This window comes from Euphorbia lathyris, chromosome 7 (assembly GCF_963576675.1).
Source record: "Euphorbia lathyris chromosome 7, ddEupLath1.1, whole genome shotgun sequence".
Classification (NCBI taxonomy): Eukaryota; Viridiplantae; Streptophyta; class Magnoliopsida; order Malpighiales; family Euphorbiaceae; genus Euphorbia; species Euphorbia lathyris.
The window spans coordinates 32,311,219-32,331,473 of record NC_088916.1 but is presented as its reverse complement, the minus strand read 5'-3'; the positions used below and the strand labels follow the sequence as shown (position 1 = coordinate 32,331,473).

Genomic DNA, 20,255 nt, shown 5'->3' with positions numbered 1-20,255 from the left:
TTTCCTTATAAGTTTTTTGAAAAGCAAAAGCTTTAATTTAAAAAAAAACCTCAGGGAAAACAACCAAGGCGCTAAAAAGAGGAGCCATTTCCCAGAGAAATCCAGTGTTCTAGGCGAACCAAACAATATCGCCTTCATTGCCGCAGTGGAAGAAGATGGGAGCTGAACGAATTAAGGAGTGAGAGAGAAATGGTAGAGAGAGGAGTGAGAGAGAAGACGTAGAGAGAGAAATGGGAAAGAGGGGGTGAAGGAAAAAGATGAGGGTATTTTAGTAATTTTATAAGGAATAAGGCTATATGAGTCATTCCATAATGAGTGAGTCCCACTTTTTTAAATTCTACAATAAAAAATATTGATATAGAATAGTTGATCAGCGTTGACCAGTCACAAAATAGTTGATCAGCATTGACCGGTTGTACACTTTAGTGGGAGGTCATCTGAAACTTGTACAATTTAACTTAGTGTGACGAATTTTTGGTTGTATACCAAAATGTAAAAATGGATAAAGATTATATACCACGTATGTAATTTACCCATCAAAACAAATTGAGAGGTTAATCAAACTTTTTGAACCAAAAAAACTTTTTGAACAAATTGACACGAGTATAATCGTATTAAGCCAAAACATTGTCATAAGTGATACTTTGCGAAACATAATTTTATTTTTACAAAGCAATATTTTCTCCGGAACAAAGCCTAGAGGACAGTTCTACCCTTACCAGAGCATGAGGCCCGGAAGTGATAACTAACAGCCGAAAGTTATATCTCGTCTCCAACAGAATTTCAAGAATCATATACTCAACTATGGCTTCCTCTGCCCTCAATATGGTGTCTGTAGCAGGGGGTGCTCGCATACTACCTATCCGCCCCACATTTGCCAAAATCAGTACAGATTTCGTGTCCAGATGGGCATCTTCGAAGACGGGTTTAAATTCTCTGCACCTCGGTTACAGGAAGAACAACACTTTATCCGCCAGGAAGTTCTTCGTTCGGGCTGCTAGGACCGAGTCCCAAGGCGTCTCTTTAGGCTTCAGAGCTCCCCATTTCGAGGTCTGATTACATTATTATACATGCCTGTGGTGCCTGAGTTTAAATTATGTTCACTCGAATTTTAGGTTTCTTTATAATTACTTTTTATTTGATTTCCCTGTTTGTAATCTCGAGGTTACTTAGTTTTGTTGTGTTTTTTAGCTGCCAGAACCTCTAACTGGAAAAATTTGGAAGCTTGGAGATTTTGAGCCATATCCTGCTTTATTGGTGAGTTAACCGAATTTGCATTTTTATTGTTTGTTTTGTTATTTTTTTGCCAATTTGTTTGTTTGCTATGTTTTCATATTTTATCGTATAGTCTTCATATTGCAATGTATTACATGAAATGATGAAAATAATCTTCAGAATTGTTGATGAGCAAATACAGTAAAAGAAAATATAATGGAGTTCAGGGGTTTTCGCTTCCTGATATCATGGTTTCCATTTGTGAAGAACTTACCTTAACTTAGTCTGGCAATTGGTAATAGAAACTAGATCGGACAAGGGAAGTGTAAATTTGGCCCTACATACGAAATGTTATAAATGTAATCCTAAGGTGGTTTGGCCATAAGATGTCGGGCACTGAAACACTGTCACACTCATAAGATGTCGGTGACGGAGATGCGTATGTTGAGATGGATATGTGGTCATACGAGAAAGGATCGGGTGAGTAATGAAATAATTAGGACAAAAATAGGGGTTACACCTATTGAGAATAAAATGAGGGAAACCGACTAAGGTGGTTTGGCCATGTAAGACGAAGAGCGCTTGATGCGCCGGTTAGGAGGACTGAAGAGTGGCAAAGGGATGTAGTGGTGAGGGGTAGGGGAAGACCTAAGCAAACTTGGAGGAGGGTGATCGAGAGTGATAAGAGTTTATTGGGGATTGAGGAAAATATGGTAGTGGATAGGAAAAAGTGGAGGGAGAGAATTTGTGTCAGCGACACGACTTGATTTCACGGTTTTATATGATGGTTCATGTTAGCCGACCCCGAATCATTTCGGGACTAAGGCTTTGTTGTTGTTGTTGTTGTATACGAAATGTTATAAATGTAATCCTAACGTTTCCAAGCAAGATCAATTTGTACCCTTAACGTCATAAGTGGTTCAATTATACCCTTACATTTGCATGTTGGATCATATTTACCCCTAACTACAAATATACTCTAAGTGAATCTTGTTATCTCCACTCCATCCGTGCTTTAGGTTATCACTCATTAGCAACAAATCAAAGATACATGTATACACATTAAAAAAAAATATATCATAAAAACCCTGTATGTAAAGGTGTTTTTGATCTTGTGCAGAACACAATAATTTTTTTGAACTTTTAGTATTTTTTTCACGTGTTTACACTTGTGTTTGATTAGTTATTGATGAGTAATAATATGAGACGCACATGTGAATTTGGGATAACGAGATTTAAGAATTTATAGAGTGCTTCGTAATAATGACTGAAAATTGGTCTAACTTTCAATTAAAGATAAAATTACATCATTTTGAACGTTAGGGTTAAAATTTCTCTTAACTGCCAACATCAGGGAGTATTTTTTGTATCCCTTATTATTATTATTATTATTTTTATTTTATTTTTTCAATTTTCCAAATCTTGCAATACTTGAGTTGTATATTTTGTTCCCTTGACTTATTTCATTGCCAATCGAATCACGGAGTCGTAGAGGTTACCTTTCAACTCAGTAGAAATTATATGATCACGTACACTTTGTCTTTCCATTGGGACAAATTGGAGCGTTTTTGCCCCTTCCCACAACCTTCAGTGTGACCTATTCCATTGAGACTTACAATTACTTTTAAATTCTCATCAAGGCATATGCTTTGAGGAGACCGTACACATATGCATTTACAACTCAAGTTGTGGAAGAGAATGACAACATAGAAACGTAGCAAGTTCAAAGAATAAATATGTAGCTGAAACTTATGTTGCATGGAAACTTTTTTTCATTAAAGTTTCCGTTTTTTGTATGGTTTGTCTTATCATTTTTGTTTCCTTTCTTTTTCTCTGCATCCTTGCTTTACGACTTTTCCGGCGAAGAGTTTGGTGGTGTTTGTGGTGTTCTCGGTGAGGATTTTGAGGTCTGTCATTTTTGCTTATTCTTTCCTCTAGTGCCTCCCTCGGCGAGTTGTCTGGCTCAAGAAGCCCCTAGGCGGAGGTGGAAGTGGAGGAGGTTGAGGAGGGCGTGTCCATTGAAGAGGTAGAGGATACAAAGATTCCATCGACGTCTGGAGCAGTTACTAAGAAGAAGAAAAAACCAAGGCCTAAGTTGCCATCAGTTTTGCCATGTCCTGGTAGAGGAATTGTACACGAGAACCGGTGGGTGGTAACTGTTGGGAGGCCTGAAGTGTACATGGAGGCTGGTTTAGGTGTAGGCCTTGTCCTTTTGGACTTGAGGGAGGTGTTGCCTCGAGGTTCATGGAGAAATATTCAGTCAACCAGACTGAGGTATGACCCGTTTAAGTGGCTATCGATGTCAAAATCCAAGAAGGTGGAGGGTGTGTATAACATCATTATTGACAGAGATTTGGGGGCGATTGCAATCACGTATTGGTTAGGGCATCCATTGATCCTGGCTGCCTCGTCCAGGGGGAGATGGTGAATGATCATTGCGAATCAAATGAGATGGTTGTGTATGAGGATCAATTGGACGCTGGGATGAGGCTACCACTCCTTCCTTTTTTTGTTGAAGTGCTCAGGGAGTTCAACCTGGCTTCGGCCAAAATAACGGATAATGTGTAAACGCTTATGGTGGCTATCTATTCCTTATGTCGAGCGACTGGATTTCTATTGACTGGTATGGTATTTCGCCACTTTTTCAAGCCCTCTCATGACAAGAACTCGCAACATGTCAGCTTTGTCCATCCTCATATCCAGTCCATTGGGGGCTTATTGCAAAGTCCACATAGTGGAGACATTGATATCTAAAAGTGAAGACGACATATCTTGCCTTTCCTTTCGAAGTGAACTGGAACGCAAAAGCGACTTGCCCAAGCACCTGGATTATGCAGAGAGATTTTACTGCATAAGAGCGCGCATTGGTGGAATGGCTAGGTGGTGTGGCACTGGAGCCTCAGCAAGATTATCAAGAGCTGATTGCCAACTATCTTGAGAGCGAGTGGTTTGTGCATTCGACGTGAAGTGACAGTGGAAGAATATGCGCCTGCAGAGAGTAGGACTAGCTAACTTTTGTGTCATCTGGTAGTCGGGGGGGGGGGGGGTAATTTTATGCTTTTTTGTACACTGATCCTCACAACTTCCTTTTGCAGATACAATGGCGGGAGGTGAACCAGGTTGGTCGATAGATGTAGATGACCTAGAGTTCCTCCACGATCTAGAGCCCATGACTGAGGATTTTCAAGGGGACGTGGAGCTGCTGCTAGCGTCAGACGACGTGTTTTTGCTTGCGGTCCTAAGTAGCGAGGAGGATGGCAAGATGTATTCCCGTGATGAAGGTTTCGTATTCGGCCTGCTTGTTCATAGTGGGGAATGCGAAGCGAAGGGCGTAGTTGATACAAAAGTGATTGGGACTGGGATGACAAGTGGGCCCGCAGGTAGAGCCGTTTGACCCGGCGAATTCTACCAGAGAGTCTTCTAATGCCTCAACTTTAGCTTTGATGGAGGGGCGTGGCTCGAAAGAGATGTCGAACTGGGAGAGGTGGAGAACTCTGACTTCTGTACAACCTTCTTGATGGGAAGTTGTCTTGACAACGACCGTGTGGGCCTGTAAGTAGGGTCATAGTCAATCTGTGGTGTGTTTAATGACAAGGCATTCTCCACTTTACTGGAGCGCAACTCGGCCCCTTTGAGCATGCGACTGAGGTAATTTACTAACAGAGTTGCGATGTCCCAGTTTGAGTAATGACGATTGCGATGACTTCCTCAGAGACTGTTAAGTATAAGTGCAGAGTTACCCCGCTGCGGGGGGCGTGAGTAGCGGTGCCAAAGTGAGGAATTTTTTGATGGTGTGGAATGCCTCTTGGCAATCCGTGTTCCATTTGAAGGGATGGTCTTTTTTGAGCAACCTCTAGAAAGAGAGGCATCGTTGCGTGGAGCATGAGATGAATCGGCCGACTGCAATGAGTTTTTCGTTAAGCTTTTGAACTCCCTATAGGTTGGAGGGTGGTTGCATGTCTAGCACGGCCTGGACTTTGTCAAGGTTGGCTCGATGCCGTGCTCATATATCACATATCCCTGGAATTTACCCAAGCGAATGCCAATGATGCATTTTTCGGGGTTGAGCTTGAGGTGGTATTGCCGGAATATTTCGAAGGCGTCTGTAAAGTCCTCGGGGTGGTCTTCTTCGCATTTGCTGGTGACGACCATATCGTCGACATAAACTTGCATTGTTTTGCCAATGTGTTGGGGTAACATTTTGTTGATCAACCTTAGGTAAGTGTAGCCCGACTTTTTTAGGCCTAAGGGCGTGACTTTGTAGCAGAATGTGTCGACGTCCAAAGTGTTCATGGGTATCTGCTGGAACCCTATGATCGTGTCGATGTTAGGCAGCGGATAACAATCCTTGAGGTACGTTTTATTGAGATCGATAAAGTCTACACACATACACTTTTCCATGGCTTTCTTTACAAGGACAACATTAAAAAGCCACAACGGGTAATAGACTGGTTTAATGAAGACTATCTCTTTCAGCGCTAATGGCCTCCTGCTTATCTCGGGCATGAAATCGCTTCTTTTACTGTACTGGCTCTAAAGTGGGGTTTATGCTGAGGTAGCGAGTGGCGTGCGCGAGGGTGACTCCTGTGATGACGATTGTGGTCTAGGCGAAGACATCGGTGTGTTCGAGCAAAGCGTTCTTCACCTGGCCATTGAGCTCAGTGCCCATAAGAGTGCCCAGTTTGAGTGAGCGATTTTTGCCCCATGTCAAAAGTTTCTAGGAGCTCCACCGGCTGCGGGGTGTATCCCCTGAAGTCGTCCAACTTTCCCAAGGAATTGATGACCAGAGTTATGCGAGCGGGCTCCGTGGATGCCCAATGAATTTCTTTGGCTAGCTGTTTGTTGCCCTGGATTGTCAGGTTGCTGAATGCAGTGGAAAGAGTAATGGTGAGATCATAGATGCTGATGGTGGCGTTTATGTTTGAGAGTAAGGGCCTCCCATTGATGGCGTTGTAGGCCAAGAGAATGTCCACCACCACCCAGTCTCCCTGAGTTTCCATCAACATGTTTGCTTCCTTGAAGACCACAGAGAGGGAGATAATGCCTAAGATGGGGACCTCGATGTCGGAGAGGCCTACTAGGGGAAACATACCTTCACGCATTTGCTTTTTACTAAGTCTTATTGCCTCAAATGCCCTTCAAGAAAGAAGGTTCATCGAGCTCCTTGTGTTGATCAGGTTTCGGTGAACCATGAAATTGTTGATGGGTAGGGACACGATAATGGCCTCCCTGTGTGCCGTGCGTAGAGGAGGGGGTTACTATGAATGACTCCTCGGAGGGGCCTTTGAGCTTCTTCCTTGCTCGGAAATCGTTTAGGTAGGCGGGAAGGCCTTCCCCCGATGACTTGCATTTCTAACTTATACCGTGGCCGTTTAGGGTTGTTTTCGTGTGGCGAACATCCTTTGTGTGGGATCCTTCCCTGGGTTGTCCACTTCGGGGACTTGGCCCTTTGAAGGAGCTTGCATTCTCTAGAGTAATGCTTGCACTCGTCGGTGTTGTGGTCGCTGCGCTTATGGAACTTGCGGAATTTCTCTTTGGGGAAGGTTTAGATGTAGTTGTGGGGCGGAGGGAGAGTCCGAGCTCCGCTTGGTCATCTCATGGAGGTGGACGGCGATCGTTGGATTAATGTACTTTCTTGCCCGTGCTTCGATGTGAGTTTTTGTCTTCCCTTTGTGTACGCGCAACTTCCTCTCTGGGGTGGTAGGGGATGGGACCTTCGTCCCATTGAGCTCAGGGATCCCTTTTTTCCGTTGCGACCTTCCCTCTGTCTTCTTGTCCTGTCTTTTTTGTCGTTCTCCATTTCTTTATAATCTGCTGGCTACATGTCATATTGGACGAAGCTCTATCCTAAGGCCATGAGGGGAGGATTAGTGTAGCAGCTTTGCCAGGTTGTTCCCTTGGCCAGGACGTCAATGGCGACCTCCACATTCATTGATTTGACCTGTGAGGACATATGGTGGAAACACACTTGATAGCTCCTGAAGGGCTCGGTCGAGCGTTGTTTAACGTCATTGAGGTTGGAGCTGATTCGTTTAGCCTTGATCATACCAAGGAAGCGGGCCACGAATATGTCTTTGAGCATGTCGAAGGAATCGAGGATTCAGGCTCCAGGCCCTTGTCCATTCTTGCGCGACACCGAGCAAGGTGGTGGGGAAGATTTTGCATATAACATGATCTTCATTGGAGTAAAGGTTGATCATACTCATAAAGGTTACACAGTGCTTATTGGGGTCTTCTACGCCAGTGTAGGAAGGAAGGCGAGGGGTTTTCCAGTTCTTGGGAAACATGGCTTCGATGATTCGCTGGACAAGTGGGCTCTTGTTGGACGTCACACTGCCCTCATGGCTCCACCTAGGTTTTTTTTTTTATCCAAAACAATGTTGGAGCCGGGCTTCCCAAGCTTTTCCTTGCTCGGGAGGCACCTTGTGCATGATGACAATGTCTGTTGGGTATTGGGCGTGGGTTGCAAGCGTGGTTCTCCAGTGAAGAGAAGGTTTACAACCGTTTCCATGGTGACGGCCTCCTGGACAGGAGTGTTTTTTTTGTGTGTGCGGAGGAGCTCCCAGATTTTCCTGTTGTCCTCTTGTATGACCTTGTGGCCATCATCTACCTTTGTGCTTCAGCCTGCCACGCCTAGATCGCCTTTTACCTAAAATGGCGGCGATGTTGATTGGTAGTAACCTTCTAAGTCAAATTATAATAATTTTAAATCTGTCATTGTGTTATGTTCAACCCTTATCAAGCTATTGTGTTTTTATAAAACAAATAGAAGCTTGCATAGTTTAAAAAGCCAATCCTCCTCGAGTTGTTAGAGATGAGGTCCATGATGAGGATGATGATGAGTATCAAGTTGAAGATGAAGAAGAAGAATACAAGGATGATGAAGTGGAAGATCTTGATGGGGATATAGATCTTGATGAGGAGTTGGATTTGGGGGATGAAGATGCTTGCTATTATGCTATTTTGATTTAAGAATTAACACTTTATTATTAGACTTTAAGTTATTTTGGTATACAAGTTTAGAAATTAAACTATCCTTAAGTACTACTCCCTCCATTCCTTTTTATAAGTCATTCTAGCAATTGAATTTTTTTTCAAAATATAAGTCGTTCTAGGGTTATGAGATTCGTCTTCTGAGTCTGTGTTTACTGTTACGCTGTCCTCAAAAGTGAGGATAGCCACGGTTGCCTCAATCTCTCTCTGCCTGTTAGACTAGCTCGTGTCCACAATCTCTTCAGTAGGAGTTGGACCCGAAGGAGGGGGGGGGGGGGCATTTCCATCATGCTGGCTGCTGTTCAGATGATTCTGAAGGAGTTTTAAATGGTAAGCTCCACGCTCATGGCACAAAATGATGAGAAGTTGGGATGGATGGACTCTTGATGGGCCTGACCTTCCATACCTGTGCCGGGAGTCCCGGGAAGACACTCCGATGATCAAGTTAGTGCGGAGCAGTTAAACGTAGTAAAGTATGAGGGACAAAGTAGAGAGAAGAGAGATAGATGAAGCATCCATGTACCATGGAATGAGTCTGGCTGCGAGAGGTTGCTAGTGGAGTAAATGGACTAGGACTGTAGCCTTTCAGTCAGATATTACCTCTGGCCCATATCATTCTTGAATTGTTATTACTTTCCTTGCATTTCTCCCAATCTTTCTAATCACATTGAGAAGCTAGTTAAGAAGCCGATGCCTTATCGAAGGATTAAGATAGAAAATAAGGCAACCAAATTTGCTTGCTTGTCCAAATAGAGGATGAGGGAAGATCTTTACTCACCTTTTATAATGCTTAGATAAGGAAAATCTTTCACTGGATTTGAAAGTGTGACGTCAAATAGATCTTGGTAGTCTTCTGGACGCAAAACATTGAAGATTTCTAAGTTCATGCACATATTATGCTTGGGCACGGGTTTCTTATGTTCATAAAAAGAAAAGGAGTATAATGTCAATTGTCAATAATATAATGAAAGAGCAATCTGTTTGAGTTGACACTTAGGTGAGTTGAGAAGATGGAAAACATTCAATTTTCTGATAAAAATTTGATTGTCTAATTATAATTTTGTGACTTTTGATTAAGAAGTTTGTTTGAATTTATTAGTTTTTGCAATATTGAGAAGCCTGATTCCTTGAAAGGATGTGGTATCCAGGTTATGTTTATCTGCAATCACTGTCCTTTTGTAATACACTTGAAGAAGGACATAGTCAAGCTTGCAAATTTCTACTCAAAGGTAGCTCAATCCATTTTCTCCTCATGGGTTTCCTTTATTCCACTGTCCAAATGTATATAACTTTGAACATTAATTTATCCAGATTTTATTGTATTTTTGCACAGAAAGGGCTAGCAGTTGTTGCGATATCTTCAAATTCTGCAGCTACTCATCCGCAGGTTCTAATTACTCTGCTGTTTGAGAATTAGAGCTCTGATGAAGCTGTTTTACGATTTGTTCAAAATGGAACTACTCTTCACAGGATGGACCTGAGTTCATGGCAGAAGAAGCTAAGACATTTAATTATCCATTTCCTTATCTATATGATGAGGTATGATTATGACAATTTCAATCTGATTTACACTGATTATTTATTTATTTATTTATTTTGCATGACTGGTGTTCTTTGACACTCTTCCAACTGTTTAGTAAGATAAAATAGATAAGAACATATCTTGTTAATTATATTTAATATGGTTGCTGACTTGGGCTATCTCATTATCAATAGAATTATAATAATGTTTTACACTTCCACTTTTTTATTTTTCTAGAGAGAGAGAAATGTAGAATGGGGTACCAATCTGAAATATTGTTGTTGGTGCTATTTAGAAAGAATTACTTTCAGCCAACAATTGAAAGATATTAATATAAGAACAAGATTAATTGTTCAAATCTTCCATGGGCAAGAAACTTTTCTGTTAGGCTTTGAAGCTATCATTCATTATGCTTCCATCCCTTATTAAAGTGTTACATTTTTCTGGGGTATCAAGCAGGGGAGTAGGAAAAGGGTATACAAATTTAAGGGGCCTAATTTTTTTTTATTATACAAATTTAAATAAATTATTGTTATTCATTATTATGTGAAAAATTAAGTGAATGTTAGGCCCCGTTTGTTTGGGGGAAAATATTGTGTTTTGGAAAATTTTATGCAGGGAAAACATTGTGTAGGAAAATAAAATATTTTTCTGTGTTTGGCAACAACACTGGAAAATATTTTTCGGTGTTTGGCTACAACACTGGAAAATATTTTCGAACCACTAAAAACGTGAAAAAACACACAAAAAAAAAAAACATGAAAATTTGTTAAAAACACGAAAAGTGGAAAAATGCGAAAATCACAAAAAGTAAAAAAAATATTAAAACATGGAAAAACACGAAAATGTGAAAAAAAATTCATGTTAAAAACACGAAAAACGTTTTTTCACATTTTTGGCATTTTTGTACGTTTTTTCGTGTTATTAACATTATTGTATTTTTTTTTGCATTTTTTCTTCATTTTTTCGTGTTTTCACGTTTAGTTTTTTGGTTTTTCGCGTTTTCTTTTTTTCGCGTTTTTTTCTTTTTCTCACTTTGTTACTTTTTCGTGTTATTCACGTTTTTCGTATTTTTCATGTTTTTGTGTTTTTTACGTTTTCGTGTTTTGTTTGTATTTTTCGTTTTTTCGTGTTTATCGCGTTTTTCACTCATTGTCACGTTTTCATGTTTTTCGTATTTTTTTCACGTTTTTGTGTAATTCGCGTTTTCTCACTTCTTCGCGTTGTTCATGTTTTGTGTTTTTTCAAGTGTTTGCTTTTTTTTTTTTTGCGTTTTTTTTGTTTTCACGTTTGTTCACCTTTTCATGTTTTTACGGGTTTTTTTCATATTCTCGTGTTTTGTAACGTTTTCACGTTATTCATGTTTTATATTTTTGTATTTTTATATTTTTTAACGCTTTCCCCATTTTTCTCGAAACGCGTATGTTTTGGGGAAAATGTTTTACCCTTTTGAAAATGGTAAAACATTTTCCCTTATTTCTTCCTTCATTTTCCATTGACTTGCCACTTATTTTCCTGCACACACAAACACTAGAAAATTGGGAAAATATTTTCCTGCAGAATATTTTCCCCCAAACAAACAGGGCCTTAATTTATCCAAAAAATTAATGCTCTAAGAGTTTTAAGGGGCTCTAATTTTTTTTATTGTTATTATACAATATCTAATTTAATTATTTAATTATATTTATAATGCTAAAAATCAAGTTAAAAGTATTTTGGTGTTTCATTTTGTTGAAACATTGTTATTATATGAAAATATTAATTTTTTTAATGAATAAGGACCAATTTTTTTTTTCATCTAGCACATGCCCCAAAAATATTTAAGACGGCCCTGGTATCAAGAATAAGATATATGACTAATTAGGTTGAACAAAGGGTTCACTATCCAAATTTCCTCATGGTATTGTGAGAACTTCAAGAATTACAAGAATTTATGTGATATATTTGCATTGCATAATAACTATGATCATAACTTATATGGACAGATATTTATGGCTGGACTTCAGTCTCTCTTATTCCCTTCATTCAGGCCACCCACTCTCCCCACATATATGTGCGTGCATGTTTACAAAAAAAACACCTTTTCATTTCTTGTTCTGATTTTCTATTGAAATTGTTGAGCATGATAATTGATAAAGCTTAAGGTGGATATTTGGACTAGGAAATTGTATTGTTTAGTATCGTACGCAAACACTATAGCATTATGATCCTATATTAAATATATAAACACGACTACTTGAATAAAAGTTCTTTATTCTTCTGAAATTTGCTGGCCTTTGAACTAATTGAAATTTCTTTTCTGCAGTCACAAGAAGTTGCTCGAGATTTTGGAGCGGTTTGCACACCAGAGTTTTTCTTGTATAAGAAGGTCCTCTTTTTTCATTCTACCCCCTCCCCCATTGGTAATTTTTAATCAGGATTCGATGGAGTGGATTAAAAGATAATTTACTTCAACCACAATAACAAACTTCAACCTCTGCCTTTTATCATGCTATCTTATACAGTCTTTAGACATTTCTGAGCACACTGTAGCTCCTCCTTCCCTGTGCATCATTTCTTATGATAACTTGAGGAGGCCAGCAAGGGGCATAGCTTCCTATCAGAACTAAGTGGTGTAAATTAAGCACTGAATTATATAAGAAACCATGTTAGCATAGTAGACTTCTATTAATTGTACATTTAACTTCTTAAATCATGGTGCTAAATCGATTCAACATTCCAGGATGGTCGGAGGCCATTTGAGCTGGTGTATCATGGCCAGTTTGACAATTCACGACCCAGTAATAATGTGTCTGTCACGGGAAGGTTATTGTCCTTGATCAGATATGTAACATGAAGAAAAAGTTAAACTACTTTATGTGTATTAAAAACCATACTTACGTGGCATGCAGAAGAAATTATTGATTTTCTTCAACATTTTCTTTTTTAGGGATCTAAGTCGAGCAATAGATTGTGTTCTTAGTGGCCAGCCAGTCTCATCAGTTCAAAAACCAAGGTATTGTGTATTCTTTTTTTTCTCATCATCAGGTGCTTTAAATTTTTGTGCTACTATTATTGCATGCCTAAGTCCTTGGTTTCTTTTTGTAAAAAGTGTTGGCTGCAGCATAAAGTGGCATCCAGTAGCAGGGCTGTAATTTTTAACACTCCTCTTACAATACAAGTTGTTCAAATTAAATTTCCTTTTCAAGGTAGACAGCATGATCCTTGCAAAAAATTTCCATTTTGAAATTTCTGTAAATTTTATTAGAATTTCTTTTCATCTGTTTTATTTTCTGATTTATCAATTTTTGTTATGTCAGAAGTTATGAGCTCATTGCTATGGGATTTCTGTGGGTATTTAGAATGCGAGTGTTTCATTATATTTTTGTTTATTGTTTTTGTTTTACTGAAAGGAAGTATTTCATCTGGAAATTATATGGAATCCTTCCAAAATGTAGTATGTAACATAAACTTGAGAGTTTTGGTATCTGCTCTTTTTGCAAAAAATGGTAACAATAATACAGAACATAATGTATTCTTTTTCCTTAAGTATTTGTAAATTATTTGGTTAAGAAAAGTGAAGATTATGCTTTATCCAATAGTATGGACTTTAAGTTTATTCTTCTTCTTCTTCTTCTTCTTCTTCTTCTTATAATTATTATTATTAAACTAAGATGGCGTCTATTTGCTGGCTGCCAAAACTCCATAAAGCATGAGATAAATCCAATTCTCTATACAGATAAGGCGAAGTCTATGGTATGTTTGGGACCATGCCATGAAAATATACAAAAAAAAAAAAAAAAAAAAACACGTCATCAACAATGTGAAAGTTGCTTTTCAGTTTCATTTTCCTATACAATACTATAGTTCTGCAAATACAGCCTTGTACCGATTCCTCTATGCATACAAATATAAAACAAGAAACACTAAAACATCAAATGTAATAGGAATTTTAAAGGCAATTCTCATTATGGTACACCTGCAAATACTTCAATATTCTACAGAATGAGATTGTTTGATGTGGCAAGTTTTGATAATATACCAAATTATGTAAGATTCAAACCTGTTTGCAGTTGCACCCTTAGTCATGCATGCGATGTGAGCGTTAAGTTAGAGTTTGTTCAACATGTCTCAAATTCGTTAAGACTTAGATTTTTGAGAGATAGATGGTGACCTCAGGTTTTAACTTTTAAGTGGTCTATAACTTTTGGTGATTGATCAATGGGGTCCTAATGTGTGCTCAGTTTCAACTTAAAACTCTCGATTAGATTGGTTTCTTTTAGTTGTTATGTCATATTTCTGATTTTTTAATCCCACTTTTCAGTTTTACCGCAATTTGTTCAAGTGATTTGTTTAGCTGCTTCTATCTCCAGTTTATATTTGGGTGTAGGTTCCTATGCTGTTGATATACTTCACGTATTATTGAACCTCTGAAATACGATCTCCATCTTCTTAAATTCTAAATTTTCAAAATACATTATCATTTTTAGCCTACTAACCTGTGTCATGTGATTTATGCTGTACAGTGCTTGTCTTTATGTCACCATGGAGTTGCTGCCTGTTGATGGACAAAACATTGTTCTACTTATCTCATATATTTTGTCAAATATTTCAAGTTCACGCAGCATGGAATCACAAGTGAGTGGAACTTTAAATTTTAGTTGCATGAGTGTGTATTGTGAATAATTGAATAATTGAATCAGTTGAATAATATTTACTTAATCAGTTCTTTATGAGGCTTGCAACAATATGTATCACGATGGATACAAATATTTACGATTTTAGAGAATGGTGCCTTCAATGAACTTGAGTAAGTACTACCCTATTATTCACCTATCCAAAAAGAAACAAGAAAATGGATTTAATTGAAGTAATTACTAGTTGAGGTAATTACAAGTATTATGTCCAAAAGCCTTCTATCTGAAGTAATTACTAGTTGAGGTAACCGCGGGACTATAAAGGGATTTTTAGATGTTTGTATTTCTTCAATGAAAAATTTGCAATAAACTGATAACATTGAATTGATGGTTGCTTACCATCTTAGCCATTAGAACTTTGATGGAGTTCATAAAACTATCTGTGGGCCTGAAATGGTTTTAAAATCACATGACTAGAAGCAATGTATCTTTTCAAGAACATGGAGCATGAGACGTCTTTTATCTTTACAAAGATTAATGTTGGGTGCTTTTGTGGGGAACGGTGGTCCTTTCTACATCTGTTTGGTTTCCTCATTTATTTTGGCTCATGCCAACACTATATTGGTGTCACCACCATTTATTTTTTTTGGTGGCCCGGATCCCTATGGACAACCAATAGGCTCAAAAGGAAATGTCCTTTCTGTTGCCCCCCAGTCTGAAAACAGCGGTTCTTGATGCATATAGCTTGTACTGTAGCACTTTTAGAATTATTGTTGATGGAAGCAGCTTTCTGTATTTAATTGATACATTTTAGATAATCTTAATTTTGCAATGACATGTATCTGAAGCTTGGTGAGTTGATTGAGCTAGAATGAATTGTAATTTACAGAAGAATAAACCGTGTAAGGCTGGATGGTATAAGCTTCTCATTTTTTGTGGGACATATTCAAATTTTTGCTGTATTGAATGTTCTGACTTGTGGAGAAGTGAATAAAGAATTTACACGAATATAAAGGTATGCCTTGTCTGAAAATCTGAAATTTCCCAAAGGATGTGTCAGACTGTCATTTTTTTTTTACAGTAAAGTATACTAATTTGACAGAATATAATTATCCACATATTGCACATTAAATGCTTCCACTATTTTTTCTTTGATGTGGAGATGAATTTACATGAGATGCTGAACTAAATGAAACAAAACTCAAATTGGTGTAGAAAGAATAGAGACTCAAGCCTGACTATATACTGTCCTAGTACTATAACATATATATACATATATATCAATCTATTCAAAAATATTTCCTAGAAAAATAATCAATAAAACAGATTTTTTGTTATTTCATGGATTCAGGAAGGTGACCTAATTAGAGGTTCCGATGATCTAGAGAAACTGGAAGAGTGAAGTTGTGCTTTTTTATTGGTGGATTCTGGTTGGCAGTGTGACTTTTCAAAATCTTCATTTTCGTGTCTGATACCATCCAGCATTGCTGTTACATCTTTCATTGCAGGTCGATCTTCTGGGGTTGGATTCACACAAAGGAGGGCCACACCAAGCACCTGAAGCATTTCTTGAAGTTGTGTACCTGATTGAAGAAGTAGCTGTTGGTCTATAATTGTTGTGAACTCTCTTTTTCTTTCTCTGAGTTCCTTGTTAACCCAGTTAACAATGTGCTCTCCTTCAGGAATCCGGTTATCAGTTGGTTCCTTCCCTGTTAATACTTCAAGAAGAACTACACCATAGCTGTATACGTCGCTCTTCTCTGTGATTCTGAAACTGTATCCATATTCTGCAATTTTAAATAGTAGTTATACCGTTAATGTTATTGAATTTAACAATTTCATATATATTCAGCTTTACTTTTTGAAGTATTGATCCCCATGTACATACCTGGAGCAATATATCCATAAGAACCTGCAACTGTGTGAGAGACTTCTGAACATTCTGCAGAATGAACAAGCTTTGCAAGCCCAAAATCTGCAAGAAAAGCTTCAAACTGTGGCCCTACCAAGATATTATTGGCCTTGATATCACGATGCACAATCGAGGGAATGCAATCATGGTGAAGATAAGAAAGGCCATGAGCTGCACCTAATATGATCTTGTATCTGGCATCCCAATCCAAGTAAACCTTCTTCTCATGGAGTAGTCCAGCCAAGCTCCCGTTGCTTATGTAGTCAAACAACAACAGTCTGGTTTTTCCATTATTACAACATCCCAGAAGCCTGACTATGTTCTTATGTCTAATTGATCCTAGAGCTGTAACCTCTGCAGCAAACCAGTCTCTCTCTGGAACCTCCCCATTCTTCACTGGCCATAGCTTTTTCACTGCAATAACATGTTTCAGTGGAGTCTCAACGCGATAAACAATCCCTGAACCGCCTTTGCCAATGATGTTTGAGTCTGAGAGCTTTGTTACAACATCATTGACAGAAAAGTTGAGCTTTTGAAATGGGGTGAATTGCCATTGGAATGTGTTCTCTTCGTTCTTCTCATATGCAGCTCGACGAATTCTGATAAATAGAAGCATTCCCAAAAGCACAACCAACGAGGTTATTGTTAGACTGAGAAGAGTACACACAATAAGGTTACGGGTGGAGATGTTGCCATGGTGATTTCCACTCAAGGGGCACTTGTTTCTGTTTCCGCAGAGCTCTGAATTTCCAGCATATGCAGTAGCAGGAAGATCATGGAAGAACTTAGTATCAGGAAGAAGACCTGAAAGTTGGTTGTATGAGATATCAAGTGAAACAAGATTGTCAAGAGTACCCAGAATGGTGAGTGCTCCTTTGAGTTTGTTATGAGAGAGGTCTAAATTGGCAAGTTTTGAGAGGTTTGAAAAGCTTTCGGGAATTGGACCAGTAAGAGCATTCCTGCTCAAGTTCAAGAGGATGTCTAGTCCCTGCAACTGACCAATCTCAGTTGGGATTGGACCTGCGAGTCTGTTGCAGCTAATATCTAACAACTGTAGATCCTTACAGAAGCCAAGTGACTTGGGAATCAAACCAGTAATGCGGTTTTCACTGATTACCAGTTTGTTTAGAGATGTAAGCTTGCCTAAGTTATCAGGGATAGTACCTGTTAAACTATTGATTGAGAGGTCTAAAACGTTTAAATTAACAAGAAATTCAAGAGTTTTTGGAATCATTCCTTGGAGCCTATTTCCATGTAAATCAAGCATTTCTAGTTGAAAGCAATTCCCAATTTCAGGAGGAATTTCACCATAAAGTTGATTATCAGACAACTCAAGGAAGCTCAAGCTTTTAAGCGATCCTATTTCTGATGGAATATGACCAGTAAAGTTGTTTGATCCTATTCGAAAACGGACCAAACTAGTGCATTTGCCGATATCAGATGGAATTCCACTGGAAAATCCATTGGATAACAGCATCATCCCAGTTAAGTTATTGAGATGAAAGAGAGAATGAGGAACTGACCCATTAAGGGAGTTGTGAGAAAGATCCAATATTTGAAGTTTCTGGCAGTTTCCAAGCTCAGGAGGTATGCTACCATGGAGGTGGTTTTGCCAGGCAAATAACAGCAAGAGCTCCTTGAGCTGTCCAATGGAAGCTGGAATCTGGCTGGAAAATCTGTTGTTATCCAGTTCAAGCTCTTTGAGACGAGATAAGTTTCCAATAAAAGACGGGATTTCTCCTGAAAAGTGATTATAAGACAAAGAAAGTTCCTCCAACTCAACTAAGTTGGCGAGCGACTCAGGAATGGCACCAGTAAGAGAATTCATTGAGAGATCAAGAATGTTCAAACTGGAGCAATTTCCCAGAGCTTCTGGAATGTTTCCAGTTAGGTTGTTATGCCACAAATATAGCCTCTTGAGGTTTTTGAGCGAAGCCAATTCTTGAGGAATTGTTCCTGACAGTTGATTTCCATACAGAAAAATATGTTGTAAGGCTGAACAGTTACCAATTTCTGGTGGAATTGTACCAGAGAGGTTAGCTGTATACACTGAAAGAGTCTTGAGATGCTTCAGTTGTCCTAAACTAGTTGGAATCCGTCCTGAAATCCCGGTCTCTGCAAGACCCAAATAGAGTAGCCCTTTGCAGTTTGATATCTGCATCGGGATTTCACCATGAATCCCTGCATTCCCACCTGCACGAAAATTCTGAAGAGCTTCCAATTGTCCTATTTCTTCAGGAAGTTTTCCAGAAAGCTGGTTATCAAACAGTTCAAGCTGTGTAAGCCTGGAACACTTGCCTAATTCTCCTGGAATGTCACCGTTTAAGAAATTGGAATTCAATGAAAGCGATTGAAGTTGAGATAGTTTTCCAATTTCTGGAGGGATATTTCCTATTAATGCATTGAAACTGAGGTTCAAAGTGATTAGTGATGTGAGGTTGCCAATGGCAGGTGGAATTTGGCCAGTTAGATTCCCATTGGAAAGGACGAGAGTGGTGAGATGGTTAAAGGAGAGAAATTGGGTTGGAAAATCGGTTGGAAGTTTGATGGAATCAATAGTTATTTCAGAAACAAATCCATCTCTGGAACATTTAACATATTCCCATTTGCATGGATTTAGGTGGGTTGAGTCCCATGAAGAGAAAAATGTAGCTGAAGAAGAAGAAGAAGAAGAATTGAAGGTGGAAAGCCATGAAAGTAGAGAGTGGCCTTCTTGATTCAAAGCAGAAATGGCTGGAATAAGAGAGATATTAAGGAATAAAAGAAATATAGTGATTGCATTGCTTGACATCATTACCTACCTTTCTGCTCTCTTCTCTTCTCTTCTCTTCTCTACTACTACTGTGCTATCTCCTCTTTACATTTTTAGTCTCCCTTCAATATTATTATTAATTGAGATACTGAAATGCCCCTGATTTCTAACATATTTACAGATATGTAAACTTGAGATGGTTTCATGAATAACATAACATGATAAAGTAGATGGTGACAGCTTGGTTAATCAATCCTAGTTTCCATATACTACTACTATTAAAGTTTTTGTACTTTCTCAACTTCACCTTTATACTTGTCTAATCTCTATTACCCAACCAGTTGCTTTGCTGTATGTATGTATTATTTGTAATTTGTAGAGAAATACATACATACATACATACATACATACAGTATTATCCAATCTGAACCAAGCACATCACTAATAACTCCACAATCAAACACTCCATTATTAATCCTTTGACATCTACTGCCTCACCAAACTTTAATTTCTCTTAATGTCAAGTTTATCCTCTCTGTGTTGAGAACTTTACCCCAACTCCAAATGGCAATGGCAATGCCTGAAGAGCTTTCACAATCCTTCGAATATTGAGTATTAATCTTTTGGTAATGTATGAAAGTTGCCCTATTTAAAAGGAATTGTAAAATATCAAGTTATATCTCCAAAACTAAGAGGCTGTTAAAAGCCATGCAGCTCTCTCTCTCACTCCTCCGCCGTAAATTCCTCCTCCTCTCATCCATCTTGAAAATGGTTCCGTTGTGAATAACTGCTCTTTGCCAACTAGATTTTCGTTAAATATCATGTCAACTCGCTAATTTAACTAAACTCATTCCAAACTAATACTACAAAAGTTAAGTTAGACTTATTTCAACCTGAAAAATTAAAAACAACTATTTTAAAATTAGCCAATAAAATTAAGTGGATCTAAATTATTTTAATACAAATTACAAATAATATATATGTCTTTCTTTTTTTTTTTGGTAGAAAAGGAAAAGAAAAACGAACAACAACAAACTACCCAGGAATTAGCCTAGGGAAGCTAACCTCAATTCTATCTTCTAACTTCTAACAGAAGAGGAGAGATGAAACTAGGGGAAACAGGAAGGGTAGTAACGCCTAACGTCCCTTCATGGCCCGCCGCCGCCAAGCGATCAGCAACACGATTCTGCTCTCTAAAAATGTGTCTGAACTCTACGAACTCAAAGGAGGAGCAAAGCCTTTTAA

The 20,255-nt window shown here is 38.5% G+C and overlaps 2 protein-coding genes across 6 annotated transcripts; one reads left to right on the top strand and one right to left on the bottom strand.

Annotated features, from left to right (window-relative positions):
- The first annotated feature begins 662 nt into the window (after window positions 1-662).
- On the top strand, window positions 663-15,991 carry LOC136235212 (uncharacterized). Of its 5 annotated transcripts, none has more exons than XM_066024772.1 (11): window positions 663-1,050; window positions 1,192-1,257; window positions 9,357-9,437; window positions 9,542-9,595; window positions 9,679-9,747; window positions 12,036-12,098; window positions 12,453-12,553; window positions 12,660-12,725; window positions 14,236-14,347; window positions 15,236-15,361; window positions 15,855-15,991. In XM_066024772.1, the coding sequence occupies exons 1-10, from the start codon at window positions 805-807 to the stop codon at window positions 15,338-15,340; spliced, it is 963 nt and encodes a 320-aa protein (XP_065880844.1). In that variant the 5' UTR covers window positions 663-804; the 3' UTR covers window positions 15,341-15,361; window positions 15,855-15,991. The 5 variants fall into 5 exon arrangements, with proteins under 5 accessions (XP_065880844.1, XP_065880849.1, XP_065880845.1 ...); XM_066024777.1 differs by lacking the exon at window positions 15,236-15,361 and adding an exon at window positions 12,822-12,918 and having other exon boundaries at window positions 12,453-12,535; window positions 15,855-15,881; XM_066024773.1 differs by lacking the exon at window positions 15,236-15,361 and adding an exon at window positions 12,822-12,918 and having other exon boundaries at window positions 15,855-15,881.
- Window positions 15,467-19,155, bottom strand: LOC136235211 (LRR receptor-like serine/threonine-protein kinase RGI2). Its single transcript, XM_066024771.1, has 2 exons — window positions 16,235-19,155; window positions 15,467-16,133 (listed from the first exon to the last, which is right to left on the bottom strand). Exons 1-2 carry the CDS (start codon window positions 19,050-19,052, stop codon window positions 15,694-15,696), a joined length of 3,258 nt encoding a protein of 1,085 aa, XP_065880843.1. The 5' UTR covers window positions 19,053-19,155; the 3' UTR covers window positions 15,467-15,693.
- Window positions 19,156-20,255: the final 1,100 nt, after the last annotated feature.

Bases quoted from the DNA above. Each gene is read 5' to 3' on its own strand.
- LOC136235212 (XM_066024772.1), top strand. From the start codon at position 805: ATGGCTTCCTCTGCCCTCAATATGGTGTCTGTAGCAGGGGGTGCTCGC. The intron at 1,258-9,356 runs GTGAGTTAACCG...TGTGGTATCCAG, and splicing joins AGCCATATCCTGCTTTATTG to GTTATGTTTATCTGCAATCA. The intron at 12,554-12,659 runs ATATGTAACATG...TTTCTTTTTTAG, and splicing joins AGGTTATTGTCCTTGATCAG to GGATCTAAGTCGAGCAATAG.
- LOC136235211 (XM_066024771.1), bottom strand. From the start codon at position 19,052: ATGATGTCAAGCAATGCAATCACTATATTTCTTTTATTCCTTAATATC. The intron at 16,134-16,234 runs GTATGTACATGG...TTAAAATTGCAG, and splicing joins TTATGGATATATTGCTCCAG to AATATGGATACAGTTTCAGA.